Here is a 24,197-nt window from a genome sequence, read left to right as displayed (position 1 = left end):
TTAATGTAAAAAAAGCAATTTTTCTGAAATGTCTAAAAATTTAACTATATAAATGCAGATCTGAAAATAATTTGGTTGGTTAACAAAATCATGTAAAATGCTTAAGCATAATAATAATGCTGCAAACAATTTTGATATTTTAGCAACTTATACATACACAACATTATGCAGGTGGCTATATGTAAAAAAAAATAAAGAAAATAGAAGTTTTAGTATCCTATATAATTATTCTGATGGTTCCATTAATTATTTTCAGCTGTACATCTATAGCTGAATATTCCTGCAAAACTGTCCTTTCCGCATATACATATATACGCTCCATGTTCCCCTGCGCGTCTTCCGTGCAACTTCCTCTTCAGCGTCGCGTCCCTTTCAGGGAATCCTGTACGTCTCTCGGCAGCTAACGAGCTCATTCCCGTGGACCCACTCGTGGACTCGCGCGTCCGCGTTGGTCCTGCGACTTAATTAAGACTCAATTGCCTAATTAGTCCGCTCGAAGAAGGCGAGCAAGCGGCGCGCCGCGCCGCGGGCTGTCCCACGCGGTGAAGTAATCAGCTTTCTCCGCGGCTTCTCCTCGCGGTTCGGCTCGCAGCCCGCTCCCGCTCCGTTCTGTCCTACGTCTACGTCTACGCTCGCTCGCTTGCACATGGAGCCCGAAATCGCGCGAGCCAGCCAGAGAGAGAACAATGGAAGATAAAGCGCGGGCTTTCCACACGCGCGGCCTCCCTATGTGAACTGGAGTACGCGCGGCCGCCGTCTCTTATACTGCCTACGCTGCCGCGAGCTCGAGCGAATCCCTCGGCTTGCTCCCCCGACGGTGGCGGCCGGCGACAGGAAACGGATCTTCTCCGTGGAAGACGAGAAAGGGAGAAAAAGAGAGAGAGAGAGAGAGAGAGAGAGAGCTCTCTATATAAGCACCAGTATGCGCGCCGAAACGTCACCATATTTCAGCATTCAGTCCAGTGCTCTTCTTCCACTTCACACGGTGTCCGAAGAGTCGATCTCCGCACCACCACTCACCCTCGTGTTCTCCGTACCTCGAGCATGGATTTGATAGTGCGACAGGTAATACACCTCGCTCGAAGAATGTGCAGACTCGTGATTTAATAAATCGATCGGTTATCAGTTGGGCTTTTTATCTTTCCCTTGGTCGTGTGGTCTTTCGCGTGTGCTTTCGGGAGGGGGGTATCTCGCGCCCCAAGTGTGATAGCTAAACAAGATGGCGATCTCTAGCAAGACTGTGAGTCTCTAGCAGGGATCAATGTCGGTATAATTTCGCTGACAATGAGTTCAATTTCGCCGTAAGTACGCGAAAAAAAAATTATATCAAGCACATTGTATATTATTTCACGAGTAATCAAGTAAAAAATCATTGCTGTATGTTCGAGATATGTAAATAATAAAATTGCGATCTGCGCAATCAGCGAAGTTATATTGGTATTAATTTTTAATATTTGCTACTAAGTAAAAGCATGCGATTAACCCTAGAATGTTATCGTCATTAATAGTTATTTATAATATAATTTAATATTTATTTAGAAATTAACGGTTTAAATATTTATAACCTAAATCTTTATTCAGACAAACAATCTAATTATTAACTTGAAAAGAAAAAATAATGCATTATCAAATTCGCGAGCTGCACATCAAATTTATGTATGATAGCGTTTTAAATTAATTAGATAAATAATTGTTGTCAGACATTTGTAAGCTTATTCCACACATAAAATATTAAAACTAAATATTTAAATAATATAAACTGTTAATTCGTATATAACGCAATTTATATAAATTTAATTAAAAATAAAATAGAAAAATAATTAATTCGCTCTTATAAAAATTGAAATTTAAAATTAAATTAAAAAGATTTTATAAACATACACCGTACAAAAGTCAAGAACAAGGTGAATGTCTTATTACTTAATTTGCGTGAGAAATTAGGTACTATAACAAATCAAGAAAAGATATAAATGTAACAATTCAAAACTGATTTTCTTTTAAACTTATCTAATTATAATTTTTTGTTTCTTATCATTTTCTTTTATGTGAAATTACATACAATATCAGAGGAGAACACTTTTTGTATTTAGTTATTGTTTAACTTTGAAAGAATTCTTAGACTTATGAAATAAGATCTAAATTACTTTGAAGCGTAGAATTTATTGAATTAATGCTGTAAGATCAAAAGTAATACATTTTTCAGGAAACATGTGTTTGACTATTTTTTTTTTAATATAAATGAAAAATAATGTCAAAAAATATTATTGGATATTGTAAATATGAATTTAAATATTAATATTTTACTTAGGTGTATGTATAAAGGAACAAGAAAAAAAGAAGAGAAAGAGAGAAAGAGAGAGAAATATAAATTTGTAAAATATTGACTATAGATATTTCATTAAACATAATTTAATTAAAATTGTAAAAATGTTCAGACAAAAATTTAACATTAATTCATAAAACAAATGTTAATACTAATGTATAAAAAATGAATTTTATCTAGCCAAAATAGTAAATAACATAAAATAATAGAAATATATGTAAAAATATTTTTTAATTTATTATATTAATATAAAAAATTGAATACATGACATATTAAAAGATTTATGTTAAGATTATACTATTATATTATTACATTTTAAGATTATTAAAAGTTGATTAAATTTAAAATAATTGTTATATAAAATTTTATGTTACATGTTAGACATAATGCATTAACTTTTAATATTACATGCTAAAAGAAATTACTATAGCATAGAAAGTCTTCATTTTTATTTAATATATGTGAGGGCAAATATGAAAAGGGTGTTAATGGCCAAAAACAACTTTTCAACAAAAACGTTTTTATTGGTTTTTTTCAGATATAAGAATCCGTCAAAAACTGAAAATTGATTTTTTTATCACTAACACCCTTTTCATTTCAATTCGCCCTCACATATGGTATAATATTATAAAACGTAATATGAAATAATTATCTTTTTTAATTGATACTAATTGTAATAAAAAAGACATTTAATATAAAACAATAATCAAATTTTAATAATCAAAAAAAAAATTAATAAAACTATAACTGTAAAGTAAGTAAAAGAAAAATTATATAGATATCTTTAATATGCCGTATTTCTCAACAAATTTTAACAATATTCTCATTAACACTGTTATTATTAAAACAATATTTTAATTTGAACATTCATATTTACATTACATATATGTAAAGCATAATCAAATGCGTTGTAATTAATACATTGTAATTATGCTAACGCGCGCAATCATTGTACACTTGTACATTTACTAAAGCAGAGAAATTTAGTTAATTAATTAGTACACGATAAAAATTGTTGATTCATGTTTTCATTAATACTGGATTTTACTGGAAGATGTTGATTTGTGTGTAGAATATATAATTATTCTAAAGATTTTTTTATATCTTACAAGTGTATCAAATTCCACAAGTATGTAGATAAATATACATATATATATATATATATATATATATATATATAAAACATATAAATTTAAAAATATAAAAAATATATTATAATGCATAAACTGAATAATTACGACTCGTTTATAACTGTCGGGTTAATCAACCGTTGCAATATTCCACGAAACTAATTTGTGCCCACGCGAGATTTTATCTACACTTATACTAAGACATTAGTGTGCTAAAGCAGCTACTTAATTATCTGAAAAATCATGCGTATGAAAGACATTTTCCCGCGGAAAAGTCACGGATTACGTGCCTAAGAGCTCTCTGATTCCTTTACCGTTATGTTTAGTCTTGCGTCAGTTTTTAAAGTGCCGGTGATGTAATATTGTGCACCTTCTCACGATACCGCTGAAATGAGAGAAGAAAAGATAGAAGCGCATGAGTCTAATTTCCCGCCTACGCAACGTGCGCGTTGTTGATCATCTGACGTTCTCATCTGACGCATGGAAAGCGTCTCTGGGAAGTCATCGGAAATATTTTAGGAACTAATTAGCGTTCCGCTGACAGTAAAACCTTTTCGTTTGAACTCGTGTATTACCTCGCTACGTACTCGACATAATACGCGGAAATATCATACGAATTAACATCTGCGCGTAGATGCCTGCACGTGTTGTAAAAATACATTTCTTTTGTTCTCACGTTTAATTTATTATAGATCTTTTTTATGTTAGCTAGTATTAAAAAATGGTAAATATTATAAATAATCTTTATGAACAAGAACTGCCTAAAAGGTAGCAATTACGTTTATATTACTTTATATATGTGATATAAACAAAAATAACCAATGAATTTGTATATAATTATAAATAATTAATAAGTTCTTTCTAATTTAAAATTAAATATGTATCATATGTAGGCAGAATTGGATATTTATTAATAGATTAATAAAATCAATAATAATTAAATACTTAAATTATTTGCCGAACAGATTAAAAAAATAATTATCTCATCAATAAAAATAAAAATTTATACACAGCTTTTATAGAACATATTGGCATTATATATATTTAAGCGTCTTTATCTAATCTGATAAATATTTTTGTACAGATATTGTTTGCCCTGGTGGCGAGCATCAGCCTCGTGCTCTGCGAACCACCCCTCAGTAATCAGTATGGCGTTCCCGGAAATTACGCAGGTGGAGGTCATCATGGACTACAAGGTGGTGGGAACGGATTTGGGGGCCATTATGGTGGGCACGATAATCAAGATTACACAGATAATGAGGTATTTGTAATACATATGTGTGTCTAAGTAACTTTCAATGAAATTGCACACGCGATTGAAGACAATGTATCCCATGCCTTCATCACAGCTTTGTTTTTTAATCCTGCTAGCTTTCTCTTTCGAAATAATAATCAATATTTTCTTAATACTAATTAAATCTTAATAATTATTATTAATTTTTATTAACAATTTTTTTAAATATCTGATATAAAATGTCTGTGTGTATGCAAATTACTAAGCAATTCTCTTAGGCCTGTTTTAATATACGGTTAACCACAAAGTTAGATTAATTATAACTTAAAAATTAATTAATATATACTTTTATAAGCTAATGGTTAAATAAATTAAAGATTACGTACACACGTACGCATGTACATACGCATAATCTTTAATTTACATAATGATAAACTTATGAATGAGTGTATTAATTAATTTTCAAGTTATAGTTAAACTAAATTTTTGGTTACTATATATTGCAAAAACCGGCCTTAAAGTAATTTTAAATTAAAGGAATAATGTTACAAAGTTTAACTATTTGGCCATAATGTTAACGCTTATACAGACGTATCGGAAAAAATGTAAAAAAAAAAAGTAATTCACAATTTCTACAAGGATGAGATATTGCAATTGTTCGATTAAAAATTTATGCAATACAATCTGACATAACGTGGGATCGAATCTTGGGGCCTATCATCTTTGATCTTCATTCGATGATTACTTCAATAGCTGGTGCAACACGTTTTGCGAAATCAGGCTTCAAATTGCGTGATCGTAATTAAGCCAGACGCTCGTTAAGTATTTAAGTAGTACCTTTTTTATGGATAAATCATTTATAAAATAATGCGAAATAATTAGTATCGATTAGTGTAGGAGAAATATTTTTATCACTTTTGTAAAACATCATCGGTGACTTTCGAGGTTGCGATTTTGGTTTGTAAGTTTAAGATGACTCACGATAGATCGATATTTCACCGATAGTTTTGAGAATTGCCTAATCCGAAATATCAAGGAAAAAGCATATTACGTCATCGAGACAGGCGTTCTTTTGTTCAAAGAATTCATTGTTACTTTCTAAATCTAGATACCTGCTCCTAATATACGTAACGCCGATTATTCTGACAGGTCTTGCGAAAACGCACGGCACTCCCGAGGTCAAAGTTGAACACTTCAGCTCTAGATTCGGTCATGTCTTGGAAGTAACATTGAACCCTTGGATAAAGAAAGGTCTGGCCTCATTACGTAAACCTCATCCGAAGGAGTGTGCTCTGAGCTTGAACTAACTCTATTTTCTGAATGACCTCATGATTTTTTTTTGTAGTCGATGAGTAGGACGATGGATCCCGGGGTACTTAATGTTATATCATGATCGAGATGGTTCTTTTATGTTTTATAATCTCTCACGATTGCAGCTAATATTATGAGATATATTACTTACTTTAAATTGAGGTATCATCATTTCTCAACAAGACATTTATTATGCTAATTTTAGTAGTAGTCATCATCGAAAGAGAGAATTGTTTGTGTGTGTGTGTGTGTGTGTGTATCGTAATTAAAATATTTATAAATTAAATTTATAAATTGAAAATTGATTATAAAACATTATTTATGACATGGTAAAATATTAAATATTAAGAAATATTAAACTATATATGATTATAAGAGCTTATTTTCTTTAAAATATCTCATTTTCATATTTTCTATTCTTATATTATTTATGTTTTTCTATTTTTCTTTCACTTTATTCTTTTACATGTTGAAGTCACGTGTGAAAACTAATTAATATTACATAATTCTATTTAAAAAAGTATATGTCGTGAAGTTATTTCAATGGAATGCAGATTGCAGAAATTTTATATTTCCTACCGTTTCTCACATCTTGATTAAGCAAAGAATCGCTGTATCTCTTTCTCGTAAAAACAAATCATTGCCTTGCACAATATACCTCGCAATCAATTGGGTTAAAAATTTATGATCGAAAGACGTTCCTGCACCACAGCACACCGCTCATACTCGCACATTGTTTGAACACGGCGGGATTACGTTAATCGAGGATCGACGCATCGCGCTCAAGTGTCTCGAGATGCTACAAATTCGAATCCGAGAGCGAGAGCGTGGCGCAAACGGGGATGATGTAACAATATTAATAGGGTGAACCGCGACCGCGGGCATAATTCACGGTAAATCGTTATTGCTGGTTAGCTAATCGTCCCGTGGATCTGAGCGGCGCTCGCGAGATGCGCGTTCGCATCTCGCGCGGATCTGCCCGTCGGCGAGCGAGCTGCTGCTGCTGGTGATAGTAGCGGTGATGGTTGTGTGCCATGCCATGAGCCAGATTAAATCGCGGCGGATTCTCCCCGGCACCGTCGTCCGCTCTACTTTACCGGGACGAAGGAAGGAAAGCTTGTCGTCCTGACTAGAGGTTGCGTCATTGCCGCATTAATAATGTGCATCCATTCGCGTTACTTTTTTCGCTTATCACCTTTCCTCATTTATCTCTGCATTTTTACATTTTGCATTCTGTATACTATCTCCCTCTCTTTCTCTTTCTCTCTCTCTCTACCTTTCGTTCTTTCACCATCTTCTGTCGAAAGATACGGTGAAAAAGGAGGAATTTGCAATCATTTGTATCTGACTTTGCTTCCAGCCTAAGGCATACGAGTTCGGCTATTCCGTGAAGGATCACGCTACCGGGAATGATTTCGGTAGGCAGGAGACGAGCGACGGCGAAACAGTACGCGGCGAGTACAGAGTGCAGCTTCCGGACGGTAGGACGCAGATTGTCACCTACACCGCCGATTGGAGGACCGGTTTTCACGCCGATGTCAGGTACGAGGGTACCGCGAGTTATCCGGACCAGTACAACGCTGGTCAAGGCTATCAGGGAAATCAACTCGGCGGAGGCGGCGGATATACCGGAGGTGTGTAGCATGGAACGTTTAACATTTTGCTCGTGCTCTTTCAACCATGATGCATCACATATAATCTACAGAATATTAAAGTATAGCCCATCGAACACGCAAGAACAAATAATATTCACCAAATTAAAAAATATTTAATCAACATAAATCATTCATCGACAAAAGATTTTGATAATTCAAAAAATTTACTCGTATTCTTGTATAGAATCATTTGTCTCTTTTTACACAAATTAATTTTTTTTACTCTACAAATAAAACTAAATAAAAATAACTAATAATAAATAAAGAAAGGATTATAACAATTATAAAAAACAATTGCTTAAAAATTCAAACAAAATTGCTAAACTATATACATTAAATGTCTCAATTTTTTTTAAGAATATACTCATACATTCTATATAATTTTTTTTATTCCTCGAATTTATATTTTTTGATGTTCTATATCAACAGGTAACCAAGGCGGTTACAACTACCCATCGGGCGGTGGACAGTACAACGCCAACAACTATCAATTCGGCTCTAATTCCATAGACAACAGTTATAACAACTTCGGTGGGAGGAATAATTACCCCGGAATACCGTCACCTACGTACGGTCCTGCTTTCCATTAGAATACTTAAGAAAGTATTATATAGGCTATATTGGTTCCGTTTGTGACCGCAGTCTTTTTTCCAATAAAGACATTTTTTCATAAAAACTTTCTTATTTGTATAAACCAACAAACCTTCATAGCTTATCGTCAGCGAGGAGGAATTAAATTTTATATTTCCATGTGTGTGGTTATTTATTAATTATCATCGCACGTATGTTTGACAATTTCGTCATTTTCGTACACAACGTGAAAAGTGACGACAAGCACATATACGTGATCAAAACGTTGCAACATCAGCTAATGTGGCAGACATCACACTTCCGCGGCTTAATTATACAGTTGACGAGGGAGCAACTTGATTATTCAACCCTGCCTACTGCATTCACCCTGTGTTTACTTCGCATCTCGTAGGCAATCTCGGAGAAGATAGAGACGCGCGCTCCATATTTGTCTTACGATTTTTCATGTGGGAGAGATGAGATAAAGCTCTTTCCTGTGAACAGCTATTCTCTCGAAGCCTATGTTAGCTGCATTTCTCTCTCTCTCTCTCTTTCTCTCTCTCTTTCTCTAACGTGTAAATTGTGCCGTTCGTATAAAACGTTTATATAACACACTTCTCTTGTTTTTTAAGGAAAAATATTCTCCAAAGATATAAAACAGTAATGTTTTTATTATTTAGCAAATTTGTGTTAAAAACAAGATAATGCAAATTCTTCAATTTTAATTATAGTTCATAACTTTTTGGGTAAAAAAAGCGCTTTTTAATGTACAACGGATTATTTGCAAAAAAAAAAGTATATACTGTGGCTTTTTTTCTTATTGTGTCAAGTTCAGCGTCTGGGTTACTTATAAGTGCTTATAAGTACGTCAGAAGATGCTGCTGTTTTACATTATGTCATCAGGAAGTTTTACGTGCTCGTCCATGGAGATAAACTTTCTCCAACGTATAACATCTAAATTATACATTGCAAATTTCATTAAATCGCAAGCACACATTACCACACGTAAAAGTATTTGTATCATTATTATTCTATGTGATCGTATCATGTTAATAGCATAGTAGGAATATAAGATAATTTCGCGAAACCAGTGCATTTAATCTGCATATGAGATTGCTTTAAATAATGGTTTGGTGTCGTTAATTTAGTATTCGTAATCAATCGCAACATAAACTTCAGACAGATACAGATGTTTCTTCACGATTACAAATAAATAGTATGCATATGTAAGTGTGTAATATAAATATCTTAATTTTACAGAAATAAAAATATATCTAAATAAAAAAATTAATATGTAGATATATATAAATTATGTAAATTGTAATGTAAAAACAAGACAATTTTGCAAAAAAATTAGGGTATAAAATATCTTCATAAATATTAAACTAAACAAATATTCTCTATAAATATCACGTTTAAAAAATTATAATAATAAATGTGCAAGAAAAACTTAAAATTTAGTCACTTCTTAAAGATTTCTTAAAATGTTACTTGCAAGATGTCCTTTTTTTATATGCAGATTTATCACGTTCTGAAGCGTGACGATGTCATTCGAGCGTAACGGAAGTAAAGGCGAAGATAGTCATGCGCACGCGGATGTCCTTATCCGAGCTCGTAAACTTGAGGCGCACACGGATGTGCAGATTGTTACAAATTTGAGGCGAATCGAACAACAGCAAAATATCTAGGACAACCGCGTGTGAAAAATGTTTGCAAGATTTACGAGTTCACCCGCGAATGAAAGAGCCGGTGATATTCCAACTGTGTATATCAGTATTCTCCTCTCCGGAGAAAGTCACCGGGTGCATTTTTGCCCAAGAGTGCTATTCGCGTGAATCCTCAGACCGATTAAGAAACGCTTCGTTAGGGGATTCCTGTTTGATTTCATCTTTAATGCCCGCGATTGCTCCAATAATATATTTCTCTGCACAAGAGAGTCTCTCCCCTTCTAATTGACTCGTGTGTCGAGAGCCGCACGTAATGAAGGAACCGGTCTATTAACTCTGTATGTGCTTCTGAATCTTTATACATTCGAATGAAAGAATACAGAATCTTGTAATATCGTACACTGTTAAATTTAGTGTCGAATTATTATCTGATTTGAGTTATTTTTAATCATTTTTATAGATCTCTATTGCTTTTACTCAATATGTCATAATTTAAATAAGACAATGGAATTAAACAAATATTTCAAGAAATTTAATTTAAAATATGTTAAACTTGATCTCACTCAAATTTTTAATTTATTATTCGTTAGAAGTGTACATTAGTATGGATGCTAGTTATTTTAAAATTAAGCAGTTCAACCACAAAAATGGATTGATTAAATAATGTTCTTCTCACTACATGTTTTAATAGATTAACGTTATTAATAGATTTTTATTTGAATTTTTCTCTTCATTACATATACATTTAAATATTTCATTTATTTTTGTTTTATTTTTGGGGAGAAAAATTTTTTTAAAGATTTTATTTTTAAAAATTTGTGTTTTAATCGTTGTGCTTTAAAATTCGCGATAAGGAAAAAAATCATAAGAATATCAAATAACTTCTCGATAGCCCTGAAATGCCTTTTGCTTGAATAAAGATTCAAGCACATCTTTAGAAACAAATGTGAGTCTAGTGGACTCGAAGATAGACATCGAGTTGAACTACTATTTCATGTTCAGACACTTTTACGCGAGGCATCTAGACATACTAATCCCCACCCTGACTTACTTCACATAAGTGGAATCTTGCTTCTTGAGAGGTGACGTATCCGAGAAACATCAGATCTCTGATGTAGCTTAGGCCACGGGTTGAAGAAAAGAGGCCCGGCAGAAGAATAACCCACGCATACATATCTAAGGTGCGCGTGTAGCACATGCGACGAGCCTTCCGCATCGCATGGCATTGCGTAATGCCGTTTATCCCCGATTACAGAGCGAATCGCGCATCCGCGAGCCTTCACTTAGATGAGTTACGTGGCCACCTATTTGCACCGCGTGCCTACCTGCCGAAGCCACGGTATTCGATCCATAATTAGTAGCAATTATGCTGAGATTAATTAAGCACATCCCCCCCCCCTTTCCGATCGCAGCGCGTCGACAAATCGCGTTGCCGTGCAATCGCACGCATTTATCAAACAAAAGGTCCAATTAAAACTATATAAAATCCACAATAAATTAATTCAAATCTTTAAATTTAGAAAAGATACAAAGGAGAGAATTCTCAAATCTATTCCGTTAATATTTGTTTACATCTTTATTGTTTATATCGCTTTTATATTTTGATATAATATCAATAGGAAGAATAGAAAATTATGTTTGTGTAACATTTGCGTTTTTTTTTTTGCGAAACCAATATGTTTTAGACGGCGAGAATAAAAGATTTAATGAGATGATACTTTCTTACTTCAACGTTCGACGAGTCGTTAACGAGCCCAAGCAATGCGCACAAGTAGATTGATCGTGATGAATGAAAAGATGGCCCACGCGTATGCCGGAATCGGACAGTGTTTGTGAAACAGCCTATTAATGTGATGATCGATCGTGTTCAGATTAACCTTATGGCACGTATCGAATTTTTGCAGTTTTAATCTCTCGAATTATCCAAAGAAGAAAGAATAGCTTATTCCTCAATAAAAAATCTCAATTAACAATTTAAAAAATATATACAACGTAATCAAAAGAGCCTTAAAAACAAATTTCTGAAATAGTTTCTGAAGAAAAGAAATTTCTAGAAGTTACGTAATCGCAGACAGATTCGATGGATAGTTATAAATTCAAGTTAAAGTAGCGTGATGCATCGTATTGTAATCCTTATTCTCGTATAATATAATAACTGTTATGTAACGTATAAAATCGCCCAAAATTGTTAAAACGTGCGGCGAAAGGTCATTATATATCTTTTCTGGATACTCGGTACCACGCCGGCGAAATTTGCAATTTCGACGAAATTACTGCCGGTCGCATGCATATCTGATTTGTAGTAATATACCGAAACAACTTGCCATAAAGGTACCACCATTATATTGTAATTACGAGGTTATTACTTGAAAAAGATACTTGGAGTTTGTGGTGTGCAGTTAATTTGGTGATCAGTTCACCAATCATTCACAGCCCGCGCAAGTATGTAAATTGATATTCTTATAAAAAAAACTTTTTTATAAATTAATATTTCTTTAGTTAAAAAACAAAAGAGATAAAAAGGCGTGAAATACACGCATTTGTTCAAAAAATAGAAATAAGACATCGTTAACTATAGAAATATGTTAAATCAAATTGTTTTTAACGTAGAAACTAATCTGTGACGTGTCAGCGTATCACATTCATCGCTTTTTGTAAAAAATAAAGATAAATATACTTTATTATAGATAAATAACATTATATAAGAACAATAGAGAAATTGCTATATTCTTGTAACATTACGGATTAAATTTTCATACAATGACATTTATATATAATGTTTATTATCTAAATGGAATTTACCTTTACCGATATCGTATATCTCTCGTATATCTAATAATGATTTACTTAATTTTGTAAGATGCGTAGCGAATTTAGCATTGAGTCGTGTAAGGCAAGACATTGGCAATTATAAATTGCGATATTTAATACATCGTGTTTGACAAGAGAGAGCATAACGATCAGATACCATATGGTATAAATTAGAAATTCAAATAAAATATGGAATATAAAGATATTATCATCATTACACAGAAGTAGAATTTACATACAGTTAAATATAATTTTCTACATTTATTAGCATAATTAAATTGTGAAAAATTCAAAACATCATAAACTTGTGGACACGAAAATTATCGTTAATAAGTTAATAATAATAATTGATAAAATAATCGCAATAGCTAATAGAAACTTTGAAGTAAATTGAATATAAAAAGGAACGAGCTTAAATACCCCTTTGTTCCAGAATCATGCGTACGTATTTCTCTCTAAATAGTAATATAAAATTAGTCATACGAACAATTGTACAAAGAAATCATAGTTCAGTAACCGAAGCAGTTCTACAGCAAATTTTTCCATATAAGTTCTGTGAGCTTGCTGCGGTTGCTGTACTTTGACGGATATTTAATCAATCTGTTGAAGATATACAAACAATCTTCTACATATTCTGCAAACGCTTTAAACGTTTGTAAATATATATATTTAAAAGAACTTTAAGATCTAAATTCTTACAATACAGCTTAATTTTGTTGCACATATTAATACATTATTAATAAATTTTTTTTTTACTTCTTTTTTCTATTAACATTTATGACAAAATAATTTTGTTATAACATCAAATTCTCTCAAAATATAATAATAAATAATTATGATAATGCAACAGATAAGCAGACTATCACTAATGTGCGATGTGGTTAACATATAATAACTGTAGCAACGTGCGTATTAGCAAGATAGTGTGGGATTATTTCAAATTGTGCTTACCGTAACTTCTTCCTAAGTACATAGCAAAGTAATAATGATAGTAATAATTCGTTAATCACCATGCATTAGATTCTGTATTAGGTGTGCAACACGCAGGATAGCGTGCTTATTGAATTCATGAATTCGCAAACCGTATCATTATAAGAAAGGTGTCATATCCCTTGTATGATATAACGTGTTCTTCCATAATGATATCGTTCGAATAAAAAGGAAATTAAAGCGTTAGCGTTTATCAGAAACACGAAAATAATTGACGCGAGCACTAAATTAATAAATTTCGCAAGATAAATATATTGCATTTTATTATAGATAACATTTTGTTTCTGATACAGATCTTGCAAAATTTATTAATTTAGCGCTTACATATATATTTATGTAAAAATGTATTTTGCCAAGTCAAAAATATCTCAATATGTTTACATTATTATATATGCATTTTTATTAATTTTTTGATCAATTAAAAATTTATGTTTCCTTTTCTTGCAGCCTCTTATCACATTATAATATTAAAAGCAAAGGATTATGTACTTTTTTGGATTATACATAAAAATAAAATAATTCGTATAAAAATATCTTGCTTTATCATCTCTCAGTATTAAATTCATGTATAATTCAATCTGCACATATCTTAGATATATATTCAAGAAGAATGATGGACTTTTAGAGATAATCAAATTGATGAATAGATCTCTGGTACATTTTACCAATTCATAGTATCCAAAGATGTAACAAATACAATGATTAATATATTTAATATCTGTTATAATATGACACAAGAACAAATTCATGTGATTTCTATTATAACGCCATAATTCAATACAACCGACATAGTAATGAAAGAGAAGTTAAAGTCTCGAATTAATGATTGCACATAATGGATAATAAATATCGTTGTACCAAGATGCTACGCGGAACCAAAGGTGTTACGTTGCTGAGTATAAGTATATATCTCACGTTAAAGAAGATCAAAGACATAGAGAGCAATTAATCGCAAAGATACATGCAACATTCTCGATTGACGTTCCGTGTAAAGTATTATGTAAATCACGGTGTAGAATTTTTGTAAAGATTAATGTAGAAATTAAATGAGGGTCTTATTATTCAGTCAATTTGCAGGCAATTTTTATTTCTATTTTATTTCAATATAAAATGTAGTAAAATAAACTTTAATAATAAATAGCAGTTTTTGCTAATTAAAAATAGAAATTATCCATATAAAAGAACCGAGAAAACCAGCTAAAATAATTCAAAATATCAATTTCTAACAACTGAATTATTATAATACAAACATACGTGTACTGTACACTGCAGATTACGTCTGCGTAATTGCTACTGTACTAATCATATCATGTAACGTAAAAACGATGTTATTTTAATAACGCTCCCTGCAGTTATGCCAGATTGTTTATTAACTCGCACGTGTTTACCGCGAGCGTATGGGCCTGAGAATCTCGCATGCGTGTACAATCGACAAGCGGTGTTTCATTTCGCGCTCGCTGTGATGGATCTCGGAGCATTCTCGTAATACCGTGGCCAATCGCACGTACCGGGGCACGTATAAGGAACCCGGCATCAAAAAAGGGATCAGACAGCCGCTTCGCGCGTGATACGTCAATTTATCTGCCGGCAGCTAAAATCGCGTTGCGCGATACACGTAATATTTATTCTCCGTGACGATGAGTATCTGCACATGCAACCAGACAGAATATCTTTGTGTCCTCCCTTCTCAAACCTCCTCCTCCTCCCACCCCTATACAGATTGGGCAAATTTTACACTGTGCGCCAGTCTGGAGAACCTCCATGCATCTCATAGCAGCGCTATGACCGATTTCGCAGATGCGGTAAAGTAAAGTTGCACCACTTCAAATATAACATTGACAGCAACGGCGGTATGGCTCTGTCTAACAAATGAAACGCTGAGAATGAGATAGGTCATTGTAGACCCTGAACCAGACTCACAAAGGACCGACTGAGTCAATACACTTTGCCAAGAGGTGTTTCTTAGCTATCTCTATAAGAACCGTCCAGAGTAAAGTGCTTACCCAACGTGTAATGTTGAAACGACATTGAATAATACTAATGATATGGATTGAATGATATTGAATAATGTTGCCGATGTTATTTTGCGCACAATAACGAATATCGAAATGCATGTAAATCGTCGACGAAATGAATCGATAAGAATCAAAATATCTGGGCCAAACACACGGCTCGCTTTCCCATATTACTCCCCTTACATCTGCAATCCTGCATTTTGCAATTTTTTATGTGAAATATCTTATTATTTGTGCCACACTCGTATCTTTTTGGAACGGGCTCGAATATCTGAATCACGATGTATCTCCGTTTGTCTAAAAGTTTAAACAAATTAATAAAGTTTAAATATGTCACATTCATGTTTTATTGTATCATGCACAATATTTGTTTAATCGCTTTTTTTATACTCTTCAAATAATTTCTTATAATGTGACTTCACACATTATTCCTAGCTCTTTAATCCTTTCATTCCCAGATTATTTAACAATTACAAAAAATTGTATTTTTGTTTATATTACAATTGAGAGAAGCAATTCCTCTTATAAAAATGTAGCACTAGACAATATTATATTGGCCAGTAATTAATACTTATTTTAAGTACTAAAAATATTGCTGTTAGCACTTTTAACACTCAAAATAAATAATAATTATTGGCCAATTTAATACTGTCCAATGTTACATTAAAAAAAAAAACATGAAAACATTTTGACATTTTGAAAGACTTTTCAATATATTATTTTCATAGTAATTTGCATCGTAAATGTAAATTACACAGAAACATACATTTTTTTCTTTACTTTTAATAAACCCATTTAAAATATTTTTAAAAGTTATAACTCTACAAGCTTTTATGGTATCTATGATAACTTTTATCAATAAAGCGGCGACAAATAAAAAAATAATTACTTTATGTTTCACCTAGAAGTTTTTAAATACATATTAAGATACATGCTGTTTATGTAAGCGTAAAAAGTCTTTGTACTATCATAAGACTGTAAGGAATTAATACATTAATATATTCACAGATATAAAAAGATTGCAATAATCTTTTGTAACCAGTGAAAACGAAAAAGGGTTAAAAGGTTAATGTAAGGGCCAATCGATTTATCGGTTTCACCAAACGGCCACGAAATCATGGAATCTTCATCGGCGATCGGCGTGCACGTTGCGTGCCATCGATCGATTCGATATAAACATCGGGAATATCGTAAAATTATTGAGACGTCACACCTAGCGCACTTGCGGCTCGGGTGACGTCGGATTACCCGTAAATTTGTTAAACGTTTGCATAAGTCGTCGCCACCGAGATTTATGCGAGTCGCTTCTACATCTTTCACAGATCGGGCAAGCGAGCAGCGCCTCGCGCGATCTGAACTCGCGCGATGGCACAGAAGACAGAATAGATTGGATTTATATCCCACTCATCCTCACGTCGCGTCTATCTCTCTCTCTCTCTCTCTCTCTGGCAGCCAGCACTCGGTCCGATTACCGGCAGGCGTATTTCTTCACATCCACCTTTCATTCGTAACTACAAACTCGGTAATTGGTTCGATACACTTCGGGTCCGCGGGATGAGATCAGCGTTAACCTCCCTTCGCCCTCCCCTGCGTGCGCAAGGCGCCTTTTTTTTTTCATCCGATCAGACGGTTCGAAAGTGCGGCGTCGGATTTCGAAGGCCGTCTCTCTTCGGAATCGAATCGACCGGTAGGGAGGCAGGGGGGAGGGCCGTAGGTAGATCGAGCGCTTCCCTAGCGAGATGAGAAAATGTGTCGAGGATCGCGGGGAGCCCGCCGGCAGATGCACCGGCGAATTTTCCTCCGGAGCATTTGCCTCCGCGGCAAATGTGCAATCGCATTCTTGCTCGCGCGTGCAACGCGTCGGACGCGCGTTCACGCCGCCACGTGCCTGAGATTCTTTTTATCACACGGAGAGTACGCGATGTCGAAAATGTACGTCCGCGCCGACGGAGGCCGATTGCTCAATCGTCCGGCGATGATTCGCGATGGTTTGGAGAGGCTCATGCACGCCTCGCGCGCGGGGCACGGAAATGTTCTTTTTTTTTCGGCCTATCACTTTCTGACACGTCGATTCAATTGTATCCTTTCGATTTTATCTGTGCGATAGGAATGCGGACGGATAAGTTTCTTTTTTTTTAGCGGATATGCCTATTCCCCTGATGTACTATATATTTTGCATAGAAATTATGCGTAACGAAACCGTGTCATCGATAAATTACTATGGAAATTTAAATGTTCAATTTTAAGCTCTAATTTTGTGTGAAATGGATAGTAATTAGATAGAGATATGTTTCTAATTTTTATCTTATTTTTTTATGTTAATACGAGCGTTAAAGTTACGCTCTAATCTATGTATTGATTCCCTTTATAATATATCCCTCTCTAATTCTCTATAATAGCCGTGCAAAATTTAAAATATCAATTCTTGCAAATTTAAAATACCTTTCACTAGCCTATCACTTTTTCCACGCCCAAACCTATTATTTCAAATCAATTGACATATGACGTACATTCGTATAAAAAAAATAATATAACGTTATATTTGCTCAAATATATTATTTATAATATCATATATAATATCAATAAAATTCCAATTTCAGAGTCAAAATTAGTAGGCATATTTTGCATTAACTAGAATTCTTTTATCTCTGTATTATTAGTTACTGAAATTACACGTAAGCTTAAAAGATTCTTGAAAAACAGAGGATAATTCACACATTAATTTCTATTAAAAATCCCTCCAGTTAACAATATTTAAAAAATATAAAATGCTTAATTATTTTGGTTAAGATTGTATAATAAAAAATTTAATTGTATACAATATAAATTTATAATAATTAAGGTTCTCTTCTAAAACACCAAATGTATACGTTGTAACTTTTTTAATAGCAGTAAATTAACCGAATCGCAGAAGATTAATTCAAGTGGTCAACAAGTCATCCAAACGATAATCCTCCAGATGTTCTAAGCTGTACTAATTGTATTTCGTTAATTTAACATTCACGCTAAGCCGGTGATTCGGATTTTTTTTCGACGCGCATCTCTACGTGTCGAAAATCGATTTCTACGCGATGCTCCCGGACACAGGTATGTTCTACCGGTGCAAGATGATCCGATAGAGAAACCGAAAGTCACGTGCGTAGCCCCAATTAAAATTTTAAAGCCATTTCAGTCATCAACGGGCTATCTCTTCCCATAATGCATCATACAGAGTGAAGGGAAGATGCGCACCTCTCCGCCTCCCACACCCTCCCACAGTGCGGCCGGTCGGTCATTCTAATGCGCTGGTTAATACATGGAGATATGCAGTACGAAGGATAAACTGTAACAAAGGGTTTGCGTGGTATATAAACTCCCCGGAGAATCATCTTCTCAGTTCGCTTCGTGTCTTCGGTCCTACAGCAATATGAATTGCCACCAGGTAGGCCACCAGATAGTATCGTGAGCGATGGCGGGCCGTTTTAACCCTTTTCGATACAAAATGCAATAGTCCGCGCCAACCGCTTTCGTAATAAGTAATTTGATTATTTTAATTGTAAACGTTTCTAATACATTTTACTATAGACATATAAAAGTTTAATTATTAAAATTACTATTAAACTTATTATTTTCTTTTTATATTATATCAATTTTTATTGTCTATTGTTATTATTATAAATTATTTTATTTATTGTTATCATTATCTTCAAATAAGAGATTATAAAAAATTTTTTTAAATGTTTTTTACTATATTATTTTGATTGGAAAAAATTAAAAAACATTATTGGAATATATATATATATATATATATATATCTTCATTGACTAAATTTTAACATTATCCCCTAATTTATTTAAGTTTAAAATACATACTTAGTGATAGTAATTTTTATTTACATGGAGTTCCGTTATTTTGATAAACAAAGGAAAATTTCAAACACTGCTCTTCTCTCTCTCTCTCTCTCGCGTATAAAAAGACACTAATCAAAGGCTCTTTATAATCGTTCATTTAGCCATATCTAGTGTCTTTAAGTTGTTATATAGCTGCCTTTCTCTCTTATTATTCTTACGAACAAAATATCTTTGATAAAGTATGAATGAACAAGCAATCGTAACAGACAGCATTTAAGTTTGCTTAATAGAAGAAAATGGAAGTAGTTATAACAGGAATAAATTGCAATAGTGTGATCGCTAATCTGGACTCTTATAACGCCTGTGATGCGTCTATGCAACACGCGATTTGCAATTATCTTCCATTGTGCCAGCGATGACTCTCGGCACTCTGGTGACAACGCATCACAGCCGTGAAAGGTGCGACATTTATGACAAATGTTGCAATTTATCCCGGTCAGAAATGCAGTTCTATCTTTCCTTACGTACAGCAATAAACGTTGTGGCAAGAGCCGATTAAGAAATTTAATAATCAGGTGAACGCTGAGAGATGAGGTTTAAGATAAAAGTCGAAAAAAAAAAATCTCTCAGAAGTCTTTTAGATGGTACTCTCAGTGTGTTAAATTATTTAAATGAGTATGTGAATAGGCACGCTCATGGTACAATTGGTAATAATATGATAAAATCTTTTTCTACTGCAAACGATAATGTTATAATGTAATCGAGACTAGATTCCGCATCGATAGAGTGGGTATGGTTTTTTCTCACTACGTGATACCGAATAACCGCGGAATATAACGGAGGGATGTCTGATTGTGCCCCACTTTCCCTCAGTAACACGCGATTATCGCAGCGGACACCGCAATGTCCACCATCTCGGTCCACAATACCGCGGCGTCTCGGTCATCTCGAGATGACCCGTCGACGTATACACTCTCATTCGGAATAAAAAGTTCCAGTGAGTCAAGACCGGAAGTCAATATAATCATCATTCCCTAGCAATTTCGTAATACGAGTTGTCATCACTTCTAATGATTTTATGGTTAAACATTATTAATTTTTTCATTTCGATTTTTTTCAATATCGCATTTATCCTAATTGATTCGCCTTTATTATCGTCACAAATGTATTTTCGAGTAAAAATGCGTAGTAAATGTGCAGACTTATATATTAAGATGTAATGAGGTTTCGTTATATGTATATGATTGTAATTCCTTACTCACCGATCTCGTCGCAAAGCCGCAGAATCACTTCTCTGATTGCAGTTGGCCAAGCTGGTCTTGGTGCTGTCGTGCTTCGGCAGCGATGTCCTGGCGGCTCTCCTGCCGGGTGGTGGCGCAGGTGCCGGGGGATATCAGTACAACCGACCGGGAGGTGGAGGATACACTGGTGACACCGGTTTCGGGGGTGGTAGCCGCGGTGGCGATTTTGGCATCGGCAGTTACAGGGGAAGACCTAGCCAAGCTTACGGTGCGCCTGGCGGCGACTCCTTTGGCAGACCAGGTGCAGGTGCATTCGGAGGACAATCGTCGTACAGACATCCGCAGTTCGGCGAGGGTGGCAGTGGAGGTTACCATGATAGTGGTGCCGGAGGACATCAAGGAGGGTATGGATATGGCGGACGCGACGGCGGAAGGGTAAAATTATTTTCAATGAATTCTTTTAGCCTCCAAATAGATAATCTAAAACAATAAAAAAGATTAAGATCTTAAGGAAGCTGCAGCTATCAATAAAATACTGCAATCAAATTTTATATTATTAAATTATTAACGTTTCAGATTAATTGTACATATTTAAAATTTGAAAGAAAAAATAATTTTGCACAACACCTTTATAAAAATGTAATACTGAGCAATATTAAATTGATCAATAACTATTAGTATTCTCAGTATTCTAGTAACTCATTTTTTAGTATTAAAAATACTAACAATAGTGCTTTTAATACTTAAAATAAGTATTAATTACTGGTCAATTTAATACTGTCCAGAATTACATTTTTATAAGAACTTAGAAAAATTTTTATTTAACAAAGCTTTTAATGTTTAAGTGTCCCAATAGGACATTTATTAAATTGACAAAATTTTGTATAAAAATTTATAATCTGCAATTGCGTAGAGATATTTACAAAAATAGATGTAAAAATATTAATTTTCCATAAAATATTGTTAACCGTTTGTACAATTTTAAAATAATATTTTGACAAAACTGTGACGGTATAGCAAATTATCTTATATGGTGACAGATTTCTAAAATAAAATTTGAAAAAAAAATTATTAAACAGTTGAGAAAAATATTTTATCTGTATTATGTATAAAAAATTCAGAAACTTAAGTAATCCGTGCATGATTACAAGAATGCACAATCATATTTAATATTAATTATAACGTAGAAATATTGTAACATGTATCCAATTAGTATGACAAATTTTTAAATAAATTGTACCTATCAGGACACTCAATAATATATTTTTATTTCATCATCCATTGCTGAATTAAATATTGTTTCTGTTTCTCACCACTTTTTCGTTTGCTATATATATGATGATATTTTAGTAAGCATTATTTCGCAGCCGCAGCCGTACAGCTTCCACTACGAGGTTGTCGATCCACCCAGTGGCAACGATTACTCTCATCGCGAGAGCAGCGATGGTAATGTCGTTCAAGGAGAGTACCGAGTCCTGTTGCCGGACTCGAGGACGCAGATAGTTCGATATATGGCTGACGACGTGAACGGATACAACGCAGAGGTTCAATACGAAGGACAGGCTCAATATTCTCGTGGTGGATACGGAGGATACGGAGGGGGAGGAGGAGGAGGAGGATATCAAGGTGGCAGTTATCAAGGAGGTTAATATATTCTTTGCATGATTAGACAATATGTTGAAATATGATATGGACACAAAATTACATTAATAATTGCACATCTTTAAATCATTAAGATAATGCAATGTCAAAGATAGGAAAGTTTGACACGCAAAATTTTAAATTAGATTTAAGTAATTAATTTAAATGAAAATATTAATAACATAAGAATAAATTAAGTAAATTACTTATTCGAAAGATTTGAAATGAAATTAACTTGAAATTGTTGATAATAAGAATTAGAACTATAATTAAATAATGATTACCAATATGTAAATTGATTGCTTCAAAAGGAGCTTGTCTCAAAAAGAGATATCTACATTTTATCGTAGAAATTAACCTTTTTTTTAATCAGAAAAAAATTAAATGTTATTATATAACTTCTTTTATACTTCATCAACAGGCAGAGGTGGTGGTTTCGGCGGATCTGGGGGTGGTTTCGGAGGCGGCTTCGGTGGCGACGGCGCCAGCAATCAATATTTGCCACCGCACAATTATCACAAATAATCGTTTCGACTGGAGCTATTTTACCAAAATACGATATACCGCGTGCATTTTCGGTGACAACCATTACGGACCTCCTTTGTTTACGGCTTTTTATTCTGAATACGGTAATCCCTCGCTCACACATATACACACGAGACATGAACTCTCTCCCGATCACCTGCATCCACGTTTTCACTCCTTCACCTATATTTAACGATTACACAAGAACTAATTAGAATAACTTGCATATGCATGCATGAGTGTATGTATTTATATATATGATATACATAATTTTGTACATGGTAACTGTATTATCAAACTTACGCTTGTATCTGCTGCTAAGCGATCATCAAACTTTTATGTTATGTACGTATTTATACGAGCTTGTAGTAAAACATAAATGAAGTATTCTTCCTATTTAACTTTATATTGTTTTATCCTAATTTATCCTCCATGTGTTTTTTTAGATCTTTAATCTAAATAAAACTTTTTTTCAATACGTCCACTTTATTTTAAACAATTTCCTGAAGAGTGCCAACAACTATACAAAAGATAATTATTTATTATTTACTTATATTAATTCATACTTGTGAATCGTTGATGAAAAATTACAGTATGTAAAAATATTGTAATTACCGAGATTCTCATATAAACGATACTTTAAAAATTCATAATTTTATTTACAAATAATTCATTGAGATCATATACGTTTTATTTTAAAAGAGCGAATTTTGAATGTAGTTTTATTTTTAAAAAAGTATATATATTTAATGATAATTCAACAATTATATTTTTAATACAAATTGAAAAAAATTTTTTTAAATGTTTTTAATCTACCTAAGCATATAGACATAGATGGATATCAAATTTTATAGCACCTCAAAATAAGTCTTTAATACTTTATGAAAAACATACATATTTTACGAAACATTCGTAATAATTCTTTGTATAATGTTCAATACAAAAAATTATTATAAATATCTTGTAAAATTTTCTACATAATAATAAGAAATATGGAATGTTCCTCATTACGACAATACAAAATTTAATGATTGCAATTCTAAAAAAAAAATGAAACAAATAGAATGCGAACATTATGTAAACATTAAAATGCAAATATAATACGAATTAATTAGATCTAGAATCAAGTAAATCAAGTAAGAGATTAAACACCGCATCCTAAATATAGTGGACAAAAATGGATCTATTTCATTCTAATACATCTAATCTCATTCCATTTCATTTTATCTTAAGCGTCCTAAATATCATGATGGA

The 24,197-nt window shown here is 33.3% G+C and overlaps 2 protein-coding genes and 1 long non-coding RNA gene across 5 annotated transcripts in view; 2 read left to right on the top strand and 1 right to left on the bottom strand.

Moving 5' to 3' along the window:
* Positions 1 to 20,929, bottom strand: part of LOC105840052 — a 34,401-nt gene extending 13,472 nt beyond the window's left edge. For both annotated transcript variants that reach the window (XR_004962486.1, XR_003625570.2), the window contains exon 1: positions 20,799 to 20,929. This is a non-coding gene — a long non-coding RNA (uncharacterized LOC105840052). The remainder of the gene's footprint in view (positions 1 to 20,798) is intronic.
* On the top strand, positions 13 to 8,329 carry LOC105840050 (pro-resilin). Of its 2 annotated transcripts, none has more exons than XM_012686779.3 (4): positions 13 to 1,065; positions 4,538 to 4,714; positions 7,359 to 7,632; positions 8,083 to 8,329. In XM_012686779.3, exons 1-4 carry the CDS (start codon positions 1,045 to 1,047, stop codon positions 8,241 to 8,243), a joined length of 633 nt encoding a protein of 210 aa, XP_012542233.1. In that variant the 5' UTR covers positions 13 to 1,044; the 3' UTR covers positions 8,244 to 8,329. The 2 variants fall into 2 exon arrangements, with proteins under 2 accessions (XP_012542233.1, XP_036139877.1); XM_036283984.1 differs by lacking the exon at positions 13 to 1,065 and adding an exon at positions 1,079 to 1,240.
* On the top strand, positions 16,475 to 23,581 carry LOC105840049 (pro-resilin). The gene is made up of 4 exons (XM_012686778.3): positions 16,475 to 19,127; positions 20,841 to 21,212; positions 22,145 to 22,421; positions 22,840 to 23,581. The coding sequence occupies exons 1-4, from the start codon at positions 19,113 to 19,115 to the stop codon at positions 22,941 to 22,943; spliced, it is 768 nt and encodes a 255-aa protein (XP_012542232.1). The 5' UTR covers positions 16,475 to 19,112; the 3' UTR covers positions 22,944 to 23,581.
* Positions 23,582 to 24,197: the final 616 nt, after the last annotated feature.

The sequence above is a fragment of the Monomorium pharaonis genome, chromosome 3 (genome assembly GCF_013373865.1).
Source record: "Monomorium pharaonis isolate MP-MQ-018 chromosome 3, ASM1337386v2, whole genome shotgun sequence".
Lineage (NCBI taxonomy): Eukaryota > Metazoa > Arthropoda > Insecta > Hymenoptera > Formicidae > Monomorium > Monomorium pharaonis.
Note: the sequence above shows the minus strand (reverse complement) of the source record. Positions and strands in the feature narration are given on the sequence as shown.